Below are 20,368 nucleotides of genomic sequence, written 5' to 3'. Positions count from 1 at the left end.
ATCGCATACAGCTCGTACAGTTCTCATACAGCATCTGAACTTTCCTCACCAGGCCCTCTGGCACATTCTGGGGGGAAGGGAAGCAGCGTGATTTCCATGGTAGCTGCCAGTGGTGTTTTTATTGTTAGATTGCGAATACAAGACGACCCTTGATTCTTCACATGAGATTCTAAGGGAAAAATGTTGTCTTGGATTTGGAGAAATATGTTAACTTCTACGAATGTAAATCCAGTATTTGTGATTGATCAACATTGTGTTGTTGTTTTATTGTTATTCCAGCATGTGCAGAGCCAGCTACCAGCTGATACACCTTTCATGTTGGTGGGTCACTCATTCGGTGGGTTACTTGCTCTGGAGATGGCAGCAGTGTTGGAGGCCGAAGGACAAAAAGGCCGTGTGGTGCTGCTGGACTCGACTCCCAACCTGATAGTACAACTGTGTGGAGGCAGCGAGGAAGGCCTGGACCGCATGCAGATCTGGCTAGTCTTCCACTTACTTTCCCTTCTAGGAGTACAAGAGACACAAAAACTAAACAGGGTAAGGTAGAACGGTAGTATCTGTATGAGAACTAGCCATCATCATCATCATTGATTTCTCCACTCCAGCAGGTGGGGTGTGTGAATGACCAAGCCTCCTTCATATGTTCCATGGCTTATCCTATTATTGTTCAAAACAATCCTCCTCCATCCTTTTATGATGACTTCTTAGGCCTAATACAAATTTATTATTTTAACCAGTATGGTCCGTATTGGCTTAAATCTAGCCACCATTGAAAATCACTCTTAATTATATAACTTCACCTTGCCAATACCATTCAAAGTTGTTTTATTCTATCATTAAATGCCGTACATGTTTCAAGAACCTTGACTGTTCTCTTCTTCAGCGGCCTAATAAACCACCGAATATAATAATTATCTCAAAGTATATAATAATTAAATATAAATAATTAAGTATAAGAAATTCCTCTATAAAATATTTGAAGTTTCTTATACTAAACAATTTGAAATTAAATTATTAGATTTGTCAACCAAATAAATTGTAAAATTATATAATAATCAGTCTTCTACATAAATTGCAATTAAAATGCCAGACTTGTCAAATAACTAAAACATTAAAGTTGCATTGTAAAATATGCATCTCTTTCTCTTTAAAATCTTAATAATCACTCAAACTAAAGTTTGCGTGTACAATTATACATTTGTTATGGCTCATTCTGTAGAACACCCCCTCCAACAACTAATCTCTTTCTCTTTACAAAGGAAAATTTAATGTTTCCTCCTATTCAATACATACACATCTCCACTATTAGATGGAGTAATAATATAGTCATACATGTTTCAACTTGTTTCAGCCATCTTCAGTGAAGAAAAGGGTTAAAGTTTTTACATAATTGACGCTAAAAATGTGTGTTAAAACATAATGAAGAATAGAATGAAAAGAAATGAGACATGTCGGTTTGCTTTCGCTTTCTTTACATGAGTAGAGTGCTTGACCTCTGCTTATATCCCTTTGGAAACATGCGAACCAGTTATCACATATTCTTTGTCCTTGAGTGGCTATTCAGTCATTAAATTGGCAATTTTGTCAGCCTTTAGTAGTTGTCTACTTCATCTACAGTGCAGCAAACCAAGTACTCGTTCAGCTCATCCACCAACTACGCCATTCCGAAGGTCTCCTCCGCCAAAGCTACTGTTAGCTTAACAACTGCAATAGCACTACGGAAGCTACTGTTAAGAACTTAACCGTAACCCTGGCAAAGGACTGTTACAAGGTGCCACCAACTGGGCCAGGTTTTTTTATGTAGGTGGTACTCCCCTATCGCTCGCCCTTTGTCCTGGCCTCCCATATACTGGGCCCGGGAGATTAACACTGTGTACCCGTTGGTAGTAATATTACTTCCGCACTTTGCGTACTTGTCTGCTGCTGATAGTAACCTCCATAACTCAGCTGCATGAAAGCTAGTCACATTATTGATTTCATTGTTGCCTTACTATATTGTCACTTTTTTTCCAACCAATAGATTTCAAGTTTGTTATTAGTGGTTGTTCCTAGAGACACTCTTTTGCAAGCGCGTGTGTTCAGCTAGTTTTTGCACGACTATTGATGGATTTAACCCTTTGGGGTCCAATTAATTTCTTACCTGCACCTTATGCAGGTCCAATTGAACATTAGGCAAGTATGGGAAGGAAATACCTACTCACATAAGTATGCTGAATTTTTACATTAAAAATATGGACTGCACATTACAACTTCATTATCAGTCATGTTAATAAAATTACCAGAAATATTTTGAGATAGTATGGTACTTCCAGAGACATTTGTTTGGATGCATCCTGGGTACCCTGGGCAGGTCTCACAATAAAATGATGTCTTATTTCGGCATCCTTTTCACCTTCCTGTCAGAACACACGACGCAGTCCTTAGGTGTGTTTTATTTTGCCTCATGAGCATCTATGATATGTAGCTTCCCATTCAGACAAAATTCTTCATCACAGCAGATCCATTGGCCATGCTTATGGGCATTTTGTTTCGTAGCATCCCACCATAAGCCTCATGATAACTAGATCCCTGAAAGGCTTATGACTCACTTCAGTCTTATTTTCTGCCGTTTGCTGCATATTATATATCTGACAACTGTTCTCTAAAACTACTAGCTTCTTTCCTGTATTGGAAGGCATGTATTCCATACCACTGTTGTGAGAATACTTTGAAAAATCATAGTCACCCTCGTTCATCACCCCCTACGTCACTGTTTTTGCCACTGTCCTCCACCTCAGTTTCCTTCTCCTCACTCAAAAAATTGTTCTGAGATTTGGGAACACTAATTTCACTTTCAGAATTGATCAACAAATTAACGTCAATATCGCCACTGTCAAAAAACCGTCCGTAAACATCATTGGGTTTCATGTCGTGTCTTGTGGATGCCATGTTGATAAAAATTATGAACTCACTAGTGGACAAATTATCTCCAAAGAAAAAGCAATTCAGTTAAAACCAATTAACAGTAGGTGGCAGTGTGGAGCATAGAAATGTCCAGGCTAAATCCTGCATAAAGCTCGGTGCCATTTTCGGTCCAACATATAAAATGTGAAACCTTAAAACCGAAAATTAATGATGTTGGACCCCAAAGGGTTAATGTTATACAGTGGTTTTTCTGGAACAAGAATTTTACTCAGCTTATCCCAGTAATTTCTGGGGTCTCAGGGGCCAACCTGGCTCATTTTGAGTTTTTACTGGGGGTTTAAGGCCGGACGCCCTTCCTGAAACATTGTGAATTTTTAGGTGAAAATTCCAATCTGGGATGAACCGGAATCAAACCTTGTTCATTTGGGGGGGAGAGGGGAAACTAACAGTAAGCCACTAGGCTAACTGTGCCCCTTCCCACATTCCTCTGGTTTCCCCTAGAAATGTAACACCAACTGACACAAAAAATGGAAGAGTACCAAACCTCCAGGGATGTATCGGCTAAAGAAATACTCCCTAGGCTGTGTAAACCTAATAGTGTTAGGGTAAGAAGAGAACAAGAGCTGATCAAGGGAGGCTGGAGTGTGCCGGGCTCAGCTAGCTACAGGTCCCATTGTCATCAGTCCTTGTTCTCAAATTGAAAACCCCTGGGATCCCTCTTTTACTTCCCTCTTACAACAGACAAGGGATTAAGAACTAGTGTTAGATTTAATGGTCCACCCAATCAATACACTTCACTTTACAAGTGAAAACTATTTAATATTAAAATATATTAAACATACTTTGGAACATGTTTCGTCTTATTTTAAGACTTCTTCAGCAATAACATCTCGTTACAGAGTACGATACTCATTGTTGCTGTCTAATAATTTTAAAAATGGAAGAACCCATGTCCTTTGAGAACTATTTGAGAATACACCGAAGACAATAAATAATATTTACATAAAATTGTCCATCACTTCTTGTAAAAAAAATTTTAAAACTTTTTTCAGTGTAAAAATTTGAATGACATTTCTTGAAAATATGACATGCAATGCTGGTAGATGGTAGCTAACACTAGTTCTTAATTTAAACTGTATCAATGCAGATCTATATGATGACGTTTGTAAATTGTAACAGACAAGGGATATCATGGATGTATTCTGTTTCCTGCCTTCGCCCACAGTGGTGAACACTTTCTATTTCAAATTCATCTTTTAGACACTTTATGACTGTGAATAGATCTGAGTTCTGCTTGTTTGGGAGGGGAAAATAACAAATGTGGCCTCTAGTGTAATAGAGGGATTATGTAATTAATTTTCTGAAACAAGATTATGACAACAGATGGTGTGAATTGTTCAGGTTCGACGAGAGCTGAACAAAATGTACTGGGCCGAGAGGACAGAGCAACTGCTGGAACATGCCCCACCTGACACTCATCATAGCAGGGCGTACCTGAAGGCGTTTGCTGATGCCACCGATGCTCTCATCAAATGTACCATGCCCTACCGCTGGGAACATCCTACCAAACTCGCCTCTCCGGTTCTCCTGCTGCGTCCAACCGTGCCGTCACTACCTGGACTAGTCGACAATCTGCTGAATGATGTAAGTATTTTGAAAATCATTGATCTATTCCAATGAATAATTTTTTGTTTCCTTCATTCAAAGTTAGGTTTACTTTTAAAGCTTGGCACCAGTAATAGACCACAGCTTACTAAATATGTTGAACTTTTTTCTTTAGATGACTATTTTGATTTTCACTATAGAGGCTATTGGCAGCACAATGGCCTCTCACCGCTGTGTTCCGTGGTTAAAGTACCGGTCGCTCCATGTTCTCTACAAGGTGGAGGCAGGACAGGTTTTCCTCTGGGTATTCAGTTTTTTTTTCCTGTTGTCTTTCATTCCAGCAACACTCTCCATTATCATTTCATTTCATCTGTCATTCTATAATCACTGCCCCAGAGGAGTGAAACAGGCTTCAGCAGCCAGAACAGTTCCTGTCCTGGTCACTAGATGGGGGCTTCATTCATTCTTTCTGGCTTAAACTGGAAACAGTCTGTGGATTTTCATTGCTAACAGAGCACACTGCTATGGCCTGTAACATTATCGAAGGATTAGGGTAGAAATTCAGTAAGTTTTATAGCATTATACGGGATTTGAATTAGTACAAATCTTATGTGGAATACCTTGTATAGGAGAGATGTATTCACTGCGGCAGCCAGAGACCCACCCACCAGCCCCCAGAAGTAAATTTACTTTTATAACCTAATTTAATTTGGCACGCACCCTTCTCCATTGCTGAAGAACACACTCTAGCATTTCCATTGGCTGTGATATAATCGGATATGATGTCATTCCCAACAATCAAGACAAATGCATTCTGTTAGCAACCTGCGCACAATAAAAACACTACTAAATGCAACCTGTAATCACCATATGGAATACTAAATGCCTAAAGCCGTTTCGTGGGCCTAACCCGTGTGTGTATGTGGGGGGGGGGTGCTTAGGCTCCTTTGCTTGATCGCAGTCCAATGGTTTTGTCACTAAACAGACCTAACCAATCCATATCAGTGACTTTGTAACTAGCTGGCATGCTTTCACCTAACAATGTACCAGCAGTTCAAAAGTTCGTAATTTGCCTGACTGGCCAAATAATTTGTTAAGCCAAAAACTTGTCACTTAAGATAAAATCATAAACAATGACACATCAGTTACATTTAATAAGACATGTTTAGAATTGAAGCTTGTTCCTAAGTACATACTCATAAAAGCTAAACCCTCAACAACTTCAGCTAAAATATCAACATCCCAATCACATTTATTATGGATCAGAAACAAAATTAAATTTACATACATTAAGACACAGGAAACCAACAAACAAATTCTATGCATCCATTTAAACCTAAGCAACTTCTGGTACCACACTCAATGGACATCCTTCTCTAACTTTTTACACGATTACATTAAAATAAGCAGTCAGGAAACAGAAGGTCATTAACAATAAAATACGTAACCTAATCATTAAACAGAAAAAACAGAAAACAATAACCACGACAAACTCGCTAATTTTCACCCTAGACTAATTAACAGTTCAGACACTACCTTTTCAAAGAATAAAAAAAATCTGCTAGAGAAGCGACTCAAATTCAATTTCCAGGAACGTCATAACGAAAACAACATAAAACGGCTAATTACTGACGTAGAAATTGCTTGCGACAAAATCCCTTCTCCACAAAGAGAAATGATAAACGTAGCCACCAACGAAGCTCTAAAAATATTCACACATGAAAATTCCACCAAACAACCAAATTGTGTCAAAATACTCGGTATTAAAAACAGTTAAGAACAAAATTAAAACGACAACCTAATCGTCACAAAAGCGGATAAAGGGAACACCGGTCATAATGAAGAAAGACGAGTACATAGAAAAAGCAATAGAATTCATCAACAACAATGGAATTAAAGAACTACACCACCCAACCAATAAATTTCAAAACGAAATAAAACTTGCTATCAAGGAAACAAACTTTATTCTCACAAGACAAGAAAAAGAGAGCCTTATCATCAAAAATCCCAAACTTCCCACACTAAGAGCCCTCTCCAAAATACACAAAAACTCGTGTCCCATTAGACCAATAATAAATTTAAAGATGCACAAGTTATAATTTAAGCAAACAACTCAACCAAATTCTAAAAGAGAAAATCAATTAAAAACAGCCCAGAACTAATTGAAGAATTAAATAAACTAAAAATAACAGAGAGCACATGTATAATATCCTTTGACATCACCAGCATGTACACCAACATACCACTAGATGAATCCATTAAAATTATGGAAAATCTTCTTAAAGAAAACATTAGAATGACGTTAATCCAAAATTGCTTTACATTCAACGATAAAATCTATTGTCAAAAAGAAGGGTTAACCATGGGCTCTCTATTGTCAGGTATAATAACTAACATTTTTCTAAACAACTTCAAAAAGAATCGTACACTGGAGCATATACGTAGATTATGCATTTATGATAATGACGTCACTAATGAACACCAGTTATTAAACGCACTAAATTCTTTACACAAGTCCATCAAGTTTACAATGGAACCAGAAACTAACAAGAAAATAAACTATTTAGACATCACAATCAGTAGGAATAATGATAAGCTGTATTACAAAGTATACAGAAAGCCCACTCAGATGTCTCACACTACTGACTACAAGTCGAATCACCCATACACACACAAAATAGCAGGAGTGAACATAATGATATACAGAGCTATTTCGATACCAATGAGCACAACGGATTTCAATGAAGAGATACAAATCGTTAAACAAATCTTGAAGGAAAACAACCACCCTCTGGGCAGAGTAGATAAACTATTAAATAAACATAAGAAAAATGCCCAGAAAACTACCACATATGATTCTTAACTACCTTAACAAGAACACATACAAAGTAGCTAATATTTTCAAAAAAACAAGGTCTAGAAGTAGCCGTTAAAACAAACAACACACTGCCAAGACACATCAGCAAGTGCGACCTAAACAAAAAAAGACAGCCTCTCCAAGTCAGGAGTCTATGAACTCAAGTGCCAAGAACCTAACTGCAATGCCACATATGTAGGACAAACAAAACGTAATTTCCATGCAAGATACAAAGAACACAAAAACACAATAAGATATAATCAGCATTCAGCCTTCAGAGAGCACATATACGACAGTTGACAGTATTTCACAGACGACAACACAGTTCTTAAAATTTTACACATCGAAAATAAAAGTAAATCGTTGAATATTAAGGAAGCAATAAAAATTTACATCACAAAAATAGCTAAAACCAAGCTAAGTAACAATACGCATTTAAAGAAATCACGCATAAAATAAATTTCGTTATAAAGCCCATATTGTCTTTCGTAAACTTAATCAAAAGGTATAGTCAGATGTTCCACCTTTACAATTCTAAACAATTTTTTAATTTATTTAATTAACATTTAAAAGTCATGGAATGTCTTTTTTTATTTTTAAATGTTAATTAAATAAGTAAAGAGTTGTTTAGTATTGTAAAGGTGGAACATTCGACTATACCTTTTGATTAAGTTTTAAAGAATTCCATGCTCTTCGCTTTACTTACATAACATCCGGTCAATACTTACTCTTTAAATTAGCAGTTAAGAGCCTTTAGAGTATGGCTAATCATAAAAATAACGTCTATTAGATACTTTCCAGTCCAGTTCCGCACTTTATTTATAATATTTAATTGCATTTATCCATTGTACATAAAATACATTTTAACATGAAGAAGTTTAATAACTTCTTTACCCCCCCATTCCTTCTCCTGGTACACTATGCTGATTATAACATGGGGAAGGAACTGACCTGCTCTCCCCTCCCATGCTTGCCCTCCGCTCTCTGCGGAATAACATGCTTTGCCCAAAACCTTCCACTAGCCTCTCCTTAACAACAGTTGTATAATAGTGATTGGCGACATCGAACTAAGCTTCGGCAATCCGGATAAGTACAACATTTTTTCATTATGTTAAAAAGTTGATGGTTGAGTTTTTATAAAAAAATCATCATTATTTGTTAATACTTGTTCATATTATCACCTTATTCTCTATCACTGACAAGTTTACGCAACTTAAACAATACTCTACATATATACGCATGATTTAAGTGATTTGATAGAATCTGAGGATGTTCTTGTAGAATAAAACCTGTCATTTTTTGTATAATAGTGTGTATTTTTTACAGGTGTGTTTATAGTGTTAAAATTTATATGGATATTTTGTGTCTTTGACAGACTAGAAAGTTTTTATGTCTCATTTGTCTAAGTCTACACTGGAAAATATGGCTTTCTTCTTAACGAACAAAGATGATGTGCTTGATTTACAGAATTTAGGAAATGTACTGTGTAGCGCCATCAGCAGCTAAGGTAACACATCATTGCTTCAATTTCACTAAAAGTGATTGAGAAGTCATATATTTTTCATTGTTGGATTTATATCACAAGACTATCTACTATTAATTCGCTCTCTCTACACATCTAAAATAGCAGGTGTCACCACTGGGCCAGCTTGAAAAATAGTTTTCAAGGAGAAGAAATATTCTTTTTTTAACCTGGAGCAGATAGACATAGCACATGGTTATGTACCGATATCATAGGAATTTTTATTATAGTGAAGTCCATTCTTTTCAGTTTCAACAGAGTTAATTTATAACTGTCAGTCTGTCGATACTAATTTGTGAATAAATAAAATCTGAAAGATACCTTCAATTAAAATCCCTGTGGGTGGGGAACACAGATGAAGAATACACCCCCGGTATCCCCTGCCTGTCATAAGAGGAGACTAAAAGGGGCAACCAAGGGATGGTGGAATTAGAACCATGAGACTACTTGTGATTAGTACCGTAAGGTGAGGCACACCATTGGTCTATGTTACCAAAGAGCAATGCCATTATGTGCAAAACACCACGGGTCTGGACGTTGCCTGTGATTAGCGCCATCATGTGCATCCCACTGTGGCAGGGGAGCGGGCGCTTGGTTGCATGGACTGCTGTCTAGCAGGAATAAGTGCTGAGCACTGTGTTCGAATGAGTTGGTTCTACTGTGTTCAGAATGGGTCTGCCTTACCTATGAATAGCAGCACTATATGCGGAAGACCATGGGTCTGTGTTGTCTGTGATTAGTAGCTCTATAGGAGGAACGCCATGGGATTAGTACCATTATGAGGGACCGAGACCCTTTAAACAAAAAGCATCCCAGCAACTAAGGCATTGTGAATTGGATCCACTGACTGTTTTGCTTTCATGATCATTCATTTTAGATTCTAGTCAGTGGATACATTTTGAAGTTTTAATTATCGTTTCATTTCATTGCACCTCATACCATTAGGGGCCATTGACCTAGCTGTTATTCCCCCTTTAAACAACAATAATTATCATCATAGAAAGTTATACATTTCTTTTCTGGAAGAATATCATCAGATTCTTTCAAAACACACATTTAATCATTTTTATATAACTTATGAATTGATTAATATAATTACTGACAAGTGCAAAACCATGTATGTTGAAATGTTATAACATGATTTGTCTGCTGAAGTACTTGCAACAACCTTAAAAATTGCTGACGTTTATCAGTCGCCCTTCATTTATTTGCTATTATTTTTATGTGTAACTACTGCACCAACAATGTGCATACTTTTCTCTCTCTTCGCAGTGCACGCAAAACCTACCCTCCATCTACTACTCTTAGTTTTAGTACAGTCTTATCATGGGGAAATTTCTGGTTAACTCCAGAGTATCTTTTAATCACAACCACCCGTTCAGTTATTGAAGGAGTTGCTTTAATTCTGGCACTGTCAAGAATCCACCTGGAAACAGAATGTCTTGGGTTTGAGTACCAATTGCAACAACCATTTTACAGCTCATGCATTCAAAGCTCAAACTTCCTAGTAAAGCTTTTTAACAAAATGCAAATGGTTTCTGTTTTCAGTGCTGTCAACAGAAGGTAGAAATCAGCACAGTTGAAGGGAACCATGCCAGCATCATAGAGAATCCTGAAACAGCAAGAATTATAAATGAGTTCCTCAACCTGTAGTGGAGTGTCGAGTGAGCTAAGAGAGATCTCTTTCACTACAAGATGCGACTGAATTCTTGTTGTTCCTTTCTCATTTAGTATTTAGAGTCTTGTCAAAAATGTGTTTTGTCAGATTGATACGAAGAAATAGAAGACTTTAAGAGCACCCAAAATAAAGAACGAGCACGAAGATGTACAAAAGTTATTTTTCATATCTTTGTTTTATTTGACGATTTATTACCTCGCATACTTGCAGCTCCAAATGAAAAAAGACATTCCTTCAAATCTTCCTTCCTCAAATTCTAGAATTGTTTTCTTTTTCAACTAGCGCAATAGGCCCTCAAGAGCTATGTTATACCTCTTCTGAATATTGCAGTTGAAATTATGCATTAACCCTATAGCTGGCAATGTTAAATCTTGTGGTGGCAGCCATATTTGGCAGCTTTTTAGTCTAAATAAAATGCAATACATTCGTGAGGTATGAAATAAATCTACAAAGTTTTATATATCTATGTAAAGCTAATACACTGAGGATTATCGTGTTGACAAGAAATTGCATAAATGTTATGACTAGAAAAATGTACAGTCTCTTCAAAAAATCTAATTCTTAAATTCAAAATAATATTTTGATCATATGTACATAAAACTGAAACATGTCACAAACAAACTGAGATATATGGATTGTCAATAATGTACCCGTAATGCGCTAGCAAAGGTTTCATCACTTTGAGAGATATATTCTTGAAAATATTAGGGAAAATGTATTGGCATGTCTTGCTCAGGGGGCGTGACCTTCGACTACGTTGTTATGATAGATTGCTGTATGGCAGGCTTGGCATCACCTTCACTTGATATAGGTGTTGATTCCTATAGGGAACCTGAAATATTTGTCCCAAATGAGTAAATTTATAATACCAATATAGTTGGTCCATTATTGGACATTATACATTTTTCAGCTAACTCATTCCTGGTTGCCAGCGTTTCGCCCCAGTGTGCTAAATCAGGCTCATCATTTAGTAAATAGCACACCCACCAAGACGCATGGCTAATGCATATCGTGGAGGCCACTGCATAGGCTACTTGGAGCCACCGGCAGTGCCAGTGCACTATGAGACTGTCTCATTTTCAAAAATTGATACCTGCCTGGCCATCAAATGATATAGATGTTGATTCCCATAGGAAACCTGAAATATTTGTCCCGAATGAGTAAATTTGTAAAATAACGGACCAAATATATTGGTATTATGCTTGTTACGTAAGCTGCCCGCATTTACGTCACGCCAGCCCGGCCGCACTGGGCTAGTCTCAACGGGCGCTCAGCTGATCACACATTCTAATTTATATTTGTTTTCACATTAGTGACAATACATTTATCTCTGATGATACTGTACTGAAATACATGTTATGAAATATTAATCAATCAATCAATCAATCAGTCACTGTTCCATACTCAGGGTTGTCATCCAAGGGGCAGATTCCCTTTCAGTTGTTTACCTAGTCTTTTCTTAAATACTCTGAGAAGTTGGAAATTTATTGAACAACTCCCTTCGTAAATTATTCCAATCTCTATGTCAGTGTTCGCAGCCATGGGCTATAATTATAAACACAACAACAAATATGAGTGGCAGTGGTTGCTAATCAACAATGTTGATGGAATGTGTGAAAATTAATCGTAAAAGTAGAAGTAATCCAGAGACATGCATCGGAGCGGTATGAAACAAATAAAGTAAAAAGACATTATTTATTATTAATAATAATGTACAAAAAAGGGGACAAACAAAAGGTTGATAACTATAGAGGCATCTCTCTTCTGCAAATTGCATATAAGGTATTCTCAAAAATATTGCTGAATAGAGTAGAAACATCACTTGACAAGCAACTGGGTGAGTATCAACCTGGATTTTGAAAAGATATTCGTTCTGAACAAGATCTAACTTAAAATTCATAATTCGTCATAGGATATTGAATTCAAAGGACATTGTTGTGAAATTTTGTAGATTTTAAAAAGGCCTTTGACTCGGTTGATAGAGAAACCATAGATAAAACAACTTGTGAATTTGGAGTGAAAACTAAATTGGCAAACCTAATATGTGAAACACTTCCTGACACAATTTCAAAGATGAAATTTATGGGTGAGATATCAAAACCTATGAAGATAAATACAGGGGTACAGCAAGGTGATGGTTTGGCACTCTTTCTATTCAACTGTGTTCTAGAGAAAATTGTAAGAATTTGGAATGTAAAGCTTAAAAGAACAAAACATTTTGCCGGTAACCTTGGGGAGAAAAAGCAAAGGCATTGAAATAAATAGCCTAACATTTGCACACGATTTTTCTGTATTGTCAGCAAGCTAACAAATGCAACAACACAAATCAATCTCTTGGAAGAAATAGCCAACAAGACAGGGTTGAGAAACTCCATTGAAAAAACAAAATTTATTACAAACATAAAGAACACTCCAAAATGTTTGGCAACAGATATTGGTCCAGTAGAAAGAGTAACAAAATTCAAGTATCGGGGGAAATAATTCAAGAAAATGGTTTAGACAAATCTGCAGTAGAAGAAAGGGTACACAAGATGGAAAGAGTATATGGTATCACAAAGAATTTTTATAACAAAAAGTGTCTATCTTAAAATCTTAAAATAAGGCACTACACTACAGTGGTGAAACTAGAATGCCTATATGCAAGTGACTGCCTGGTACTAAACTATAGATTACAGTAGATAAACTTGAGGTACTAGAAAGGAGAATAACGAGAAAAATCTTAGGCTCTGTGAAAAGAACAGAAGTATGGAAATTAAGATCTAATGGTGAAACATAGAAAACATAACAGAAACCATAAGAAAAATGAGATTGCAATTTTTTGAACATATTTACAGAAAGGATGATTCCAGATTAACAAAAAGGATTTTCAAGTACTTTTGGGACAAAAAGGCAATAACTAGCTGGATTCAAGAAGTAAAGAAAGAAATAATATAAGAGAAGAAGAAATTATGGACAGAGAGATTTTTAGAGAGAGGGTAGTAAGTACGGAAGGATTCGAAGGGAGATTGAACAAGAAACCTGGTGCGAAGTGGTCCGAGGCCAGAAAAAAACAGCATAGTGAAAGGATGAAAGAATATTGGAAGGAGCGGAAGAGAAAACAACAAAGTATGATGAACCGAATTGAAATTGGCACGTGGTCCGTAGTAGGCCTCGTCGGAAAGAAGAAGTATAAATAAAACAAGCTCAGAGGATCCATTTAAGTTATTTTTCAAGTGATTCATACTCTTGTATTGAATAATACGATTCTGTGGACCATAGAAAGAAAATTATTATAGTAGGAATAGACCATCCCTCCACCCTGTCCAGCTACCAGCAGACCAAGGCCTGTTCTTCCAGCGAAATCCAAGAATATACTTGATTAACAGATTATGTACCCCTTCCTGTCACACATAGCAGGCCTAGTGATCCTACTCAGGAAGATGAAGAGGAACTGTCTGGGGGTCTTAGGCCTGGGTGTCATCCGAAAATTTACATGATATGACAAAATGTGTAACGGAAGTTCCGGTAATGTTACAAAATGTTTTACCTAGCAGCAGTGACCTTGAGAGGTGCACGGGCTGTACAGTATGTTGAAATAGAAAGGACAAACTGTGACAGAAGAAGGAAATCAGTATAAACTGTGTGTGTTGAAATTATTTGTTATCAAACTCAGTTTAATTTCTTCACTTGATTTTTACAAAGTGAAAAGTTTAATTTTCTAGTAATATGGTGTCCTTTACTGATATTTTTCTTTCTTTCCTAAAAAGAGTATACTTTGTTTTATCTAAATTTATTTGAATTTATTACTATCCTACCCAGTAATTTTAAATTTCATTGAGCTTCTGCTTATCGAACCTAAGGAAAAAATAATTTAAATTCATTGTGAAGAATTTCTCACAAAGTAAAATTACTCCAGGACGGCTCTCCTCTTTCGGATGGTATCAGAGATCTTTTCAATCTTGAGATATAATTCTTGGGTTTCCTTTCTTTCTGTATGATCCATCCTCTGTTCTTTGGGTTCCCAGAATCCACTGAATCTTTCTCTCCAGGAGTTCCAACTTCTTGATCAATCCTGTTTTCATCAGATTGAAACATTCAACTGCGTATAAAGCCTCCAGGTGGATCACCATCTGGTAGTGTTTCAGTTTTGCATTGATCGAGTTGTTCTTGTTGTTGTAAGTGTTCGTAGTTCATATGCCAAGTTCATCTTCTTGATTCTCGATAACAGAGCCTCTCTTAAATTCCTCCACGAATCCTTTCTCTCTCAACTGTCATCCATCTGGGTGCTGTTTCGAGTTGCTCATGTATCATGTCTTCTCGAAGGAGACCCATAGGCCTTCAGATTCTATTGAATCACATTTTAATTTTTTTTAATGTTATTAATAATTTAATTTTGGTTGAAGAAGTACTGGGTGAGGATCAAAGCCCAGAAACAGATGAAGTTGAATTTGAATTAATGTGGTCCATAATCTGCCAAAATGAGAAAAGAATATTTTTTTATTTTTTTTTATTTTTAGAATTGATGAATATTATATTACAAACAAGTGTGAAAATATTTTATTCTGTGTACACCTTCGTAATGATTTTAGAAATGACTGAACTTACCTTAATGATGGATTTCTAATTTCCTTCCCCGTGCATCGCATCACTCCTTATATCTAATAAAATGTTTACAGCCCATTTTAGTATAATCCTGTTCAAGGAGCCATTGGAAGACAGTATTAAAAAAAAATATTTAAAAAAAGTTGGGGAAGGGAGGGGGAGAAAGTTGGGACAATGGTAGAGAAATGAAGAAAACTGCCATGGAACTGTATCCATATTCTATTCTAAGATGACATCATCTTTAATAAATCATTTACAAAACATTCATCTTGTGAATCTGAACAACAGATGATAAACATTATTTACAAATGTCTTATGAGATGACAACAGTAACATACACACTATCTAACAACAGACATGACACAGGGAAGATAACACCACATTTAATAAATAACAACCAGTGTAACTTATAAAGAAATCACAGCTTCTTCTTCTTCTTCTTCTAAAGCAACAAGTGCAATGTTCAGCATCATTTGTCAGTCAAATGGAAAAAATTCAGATCTCATTATTTTGTTCTGTCAACAAGTTTGAGAAAGTTCACAAAATCAGGAGTAATTTTTCTAGTTTAGTTCCAAATAAAACAAATCACCATGTCACAACAGCCCCAAAGAACTTTGGCTAACCAAGTAACTTCTTCTCAGCCCTAAGGCCTGCAACTTACATTATAATGTTGGCTGAGAGTGTAAGGCGGGATGCCCTTCCTAATACCATGTGATTTTTGAGATGAAAATCTCAACCCTGGCTGGACTGGGATTCGCACCTCAGCCTTCTAGGTGGGACGCTAGTAGCTTAGCCACTGAGGTATCATGCAGTCAGCACACTGAATCCTCTCGGCCGTTATTCTTGGCTTTCTAGACTGGGGCTACCATCTCACCATCAGATAGCTCCTCAGCAGTAGATTTCAGATATGCAGGAAATGTTATCCACCCCCTCTTCTGTTTTGGGTACTTGTTGGAATTAAGCACAATTGGATGTTTCTGAGCATATTTAGACTAATTTTGCAAGGCATATATTTTACCATTTTTTATTGTTTTGGTCATATTACATCATGTTAGTTATTTATGGTGATATTTGGTTATATTTTGCTTGGAAAAATGTAGGGTACTTCGAGAGTGATATCGAATGTTGCATGCATAAATGTATTTGTGGTATTGTAACAAAATTTGAAGTTCAGGCCTGAAAGATAAATAGTTTATGCTTATTGTAACTCGTCTGAGTTTACATGACTAGTTTTAGAATAACATCCTTTAAAATAAGCATTGCAGCGTGGTTATTTACATCCACTGGAATGTCACCCTTGTTAAGAGACAAGGAAATACCACAAGGGCTTATCTGTCTTAGCACTTGTGGCTCATGAAAATTGCAGGGAGTGTGTAAATTACCTTTCTCCCCTCAACTTTAAAAAAATTTCAACAGAGAGAATTTTCAAGGCCTCACAGTTACATTAACAGTGATAAATAATAATATAATGCTATTTGCTTTTATGGCCCACTAACTAAATTTTTATGGTTTTTCAGAGAAACTGAGGTGCTGGAATTTTGTCCCACAGGAGTTCTTTTATGTGCTAGGAAATCTAACTACATGAGGCTGATTTATTTGATTGTGTTCAAATACAACCGGAGTGTAAGGCGGGATGCCCTTCCTAACACCACATGATTTTTGAGACGAAAATCTCAACCCTGGCTGGACTGGGATTCGCACCTCAGCCTTCTAGGTGGGACACTAGTAGCTTAGCCACTGAGGTGTCGTGCTGCTTTCTGCCAAGTTGGGATCAGAAAGCCAGTGCCTCAACTGTCTCAGCCCGGCCAAAAGCCTGGATTCAGTTCCGAACCTCTCCTCAGTGCTCATATGGAGCGAGGGTGTACGACACTGTCAATGATGATTCGTCCATTGTATGGGGATGTTACGTTTTGAGTAGACCCCTTGGTGCTGTTCGACTGGAGTAGGCAATATGCCGGCACCAGGTTTCATCTTCTCCCTTACTACTATCATACATCATTAACACCTCTAATGAGGGTTGGCGTCGGGTAGGGCATACAGTCGTAAAAACTTGCTACCAACCTGACCCCGTAGAAGAACAGGACTAAAATTGGACTTCTATACACATGTATTCTCTATTGTAACTTCTACCCAATGTCCACTGTCCAATTATGCAACATTCTTTAACAAACTCTAGAGAGAATGAGGTTATTTTTGGGATTACATTTTGGTGCTCAAATACAATAAACATGAACCTCACAAAATCATTACAACTTAAAGCACGTTCCTCAAAAAGTACTTGTAAAATTTTGAAAATAACCACACCCATGAAAATGAAATATGAATCTCTCTAATGCTAGAATATGGAAAAAGTGGTGCTCAATTTTTTTAAAAAAAAGCAAAGTTAGTACTGTTTTTCAGGGGTCCCAGGAGGAATGTTTTTTTTTGCTTTATGTCTTATGGTGATGATGGGACAGGAAAGGGCTAGGAGTGGGAAGGAAGCGGCCGTGGCCTTAATTAAAGTACAGCCCCAGCACTTGCCTGGTGTGAAAATGGGAAACCACAGAAAACCATCTTCAGGGCTGCCGACAGTGGGGTTCGAACCCATTATCTCCCGAATTCTGGATACTGGCCGCACTTAAGCAACTGCAGCTATCGATCTCAGTCCAGCAGAAATGGTCAATATTCAGGGATACGACAGGAATGGTCATTTGAGGCAAAAAAATTATATGGACATATGCCCTGTTCCGAATGGAATACATTTAATGTACATTTGTTTTTGGGCTAGTGGCGCACATGTATGTATCTTACCCACCCAACCTCTTTGATGTTTTGAAATGGATACAAGTTTTCCAGAATTAATGTTCGCCATACATGTGTTTGTGTGACTACGCCGCACCCTTTCAACAATGTATTCTGTTCCTGCACGGGTTATTGTTGAACTACATGTTCAGAAGAAAATTGTGAACTTGGAAGAATACCTGTTTCGCACAATGTGCTGAAAACTCTAGTAAACACTCTACAATCAGGAATTCGATGTGTCAGAAAGCACCGACTGTATTCATCAACAGCAGCAGGAGCATTACATACATTTACACCATATCTGCATATTCTTCACTAGTGTAGATGTGTGACATTTTAGCCAGCCCATGTACAAACACAGTTAACCGATGTTTCCCTCTGACACACTCTTTTTTTTTTTTTTTTTGCTAAGGGCTTTACGTCGCACCGACACAGAGACACAGATAGGTCTTATGGCGACGATGGGATAGGAAAGGCCTGGGAGTTGGAAGGAAGCGGCTGTGGCCTTAATTAAGGTACTATCTCCCGGATGCAAGCTCACAGCCGCGCGCCTCTACGCGCACGGCCAACTTGCCCGGTGACACACTCTTAATCCCTCACACTACTTCACTCACAACACAGCATGGAAAACTGCACGTTCAATGGGCTAGTTTAATGGCAGAAAGACGTCTCGAACAAAGAGGTAGGTTGAGCTAGAATAAAACGTCAAAGAGGTTGGGTGGGTAAGTCATAGGCCTAAGTGCGCACTAGTCCAAAAACAAAATGTACATTATATGTGTTCTATCTCGGGAAGCATTCAGAAGAGGGCATATGTCCATATGAAGACTTTTGCTTCAAATGATCGTTCCTGTCATATCCCTGAATGTTGACCATTCCTCCTGGGTCACACTGTATAAAAAGATACTGACATCCTAGAAAAGTACCGGTACTATAAATTCAATTACGAGCCCCTCAGTAACAATATTCAAGGTGAAAACTGATGAGTTATTTGAGGTGTCCATTTCAACAGACTCATCCTGTATTATGAGGGGCTGATAACCTTGTTGTTTTAGCTTTTAAAGCAACACTCGCTATCTCCAAAAGAGTTTGGAGTTTAATCCTGATAGTGTACACAGTTAATAAATGGCATGACCTCGAGGGAGCACTCAGCCTTACCATATTCCATTAGCAACGCATTAGCAGCATATTCCACTTGGGAGACTGAATTATTGATGGGAACATAGTTACGGCTACTTCCACTTAATAGTGTTACTTCATAGCTTGGGGCTTATTGGGCAAGTTATGATATTGTCATAGCTTGAAAATGTTTTTTATTTTCAATAGGGGATATTTTAAATGTATGTATGTTGGGTATTCAGGCCGAAGGCTGGTTTGATCCTCCACAGCTACGCGAACAACTGTCATAGATAGCCTAGGTGCCACTGAAGAGGCATACTAGGGAAATGGGGAGTGAGGTAGTTTCATGTTGCTTTCCTCACTGAGCCAGAAGTTGCTATTACATATCAGTCTGCCAAACCCACTGAAATGCGTGCACCAACTGACCCTATGAGCAACATTTTCACACCATTCATAACAGGGACTGGCTGCATAAGGAATGGCATTACTAGCATCACTCATACCTCGGTCACTTTCATATTGTCAAAGCCAAGGATGAGACTGAGACAGGTCACTGAAAGTATCAGATTTGTTCTAGCCCATACCTGAAAACATAGTGCACTGTAAACACTACATCTTGCCATCAAAGTCATATATTTTAAATAGCTGCAGTAATTTAACTTCACAGCCTTTGCTGAACATACATACCATAGAATAGACACGAAAAGAACAAAGTCCATAAATACTAAATGTGTAAAGTAGTAAAGAGAAACAAGCCTTTGTGCAGGCAAAATTGTACTGTACATCAGTGGTATTCAAACTTTTTATGGATGGCGAGCCCCTAAAATCCAATTGTTTTACCTTACCCTTGAAGTACGTATGTGTTGTGATGTTTTTAAAGACTGTTAATTCACTCATTTAGTTTCAAAAACCAAACCCCATGGCACAACAGCCCCGAAGGGCCATGACCTACCAAGCGACCGCTGCTCAGTTCAAAGGCCTACAGATTATGAAGTGTCGTGTGGTCAGCACGGCAAATCCTCTTCGTCGTTATTCTTGGCTTTCAAGACCCGGGCCGCCATCTCACCGTCGGATAGCTCCTCAGTGGACATCGAACCAGACCTGGCTGGGAATCGAACTCGCAGGGCCGGCATATCACACTTTTAACCATTACAAACGTAGTAAATCGTTTTTGGATACGGACACCCCATTTCTTCAACAATGTCCAAACTAAACCTGTATGTGAGTATGTATCTGAGCTTGCAGCAGATGAAATGAAAAGGAAAGAATGAAAAGGATAGAGTCTGGTTTGGAATAATTCATTGAAAAGTACAAAGATAAAATG

The 20,368-nt window shown here is 37.6% G+C and overlaps 1 protein-coding gene across 3 annotated transcripts in view; it reads left to right on the top strand.

Moving 5' to 3' along the window:
- Window positions 1–10,732, top strand: part of LOC136886298 (fatty acid synthase) — a 146,774-nt gene extending 136,042 nt beyond the window's left edge. For all 3 annotated transcript variants that reach the window (XM_067159028.2, XM_067159027.2, XM_067159026.2), the window contains exons 33-35: window positions 280–537; window positions 4,306–4,548; window positions 10,437–10,732. In XM_067159028.2, the coding sequence (XP_067015129.2) occupies window positions 280–537; window positions 4,306–4,548; window positions 10,437–10,541 (606 nt within the window). In that variant the 3' untranslated portion in view covers window positions 10,542–10,732. The remainder of the gene's footprint in view (window positions 1–279; window positions 538–4,305; window positions 4,549–10,436) is intronic.
- The last annotated feature ends 9,636 nt before the right edge of the window (window positions 10,733–20,368 follow it).

Source organism: Anabrus simplex, chromosome X (assembly GCF_040414725.1).
Source record: "Anabrus simplex isolate iqAnaSimp1 chromosome X, ASM4041472v1, whole genome shotgun sequence".
NCBI lineage: Eukaryota > Metazoa > Arthropoda > Insecta > Orthoptera > Tettigoniidae > Anabrus > Anabrus simplex.
The sequence above is the reverse complement of the archived record's forward strand: the minus strand, read 5'-3'. Positions and strand labels throughout refer to the sequence as shown.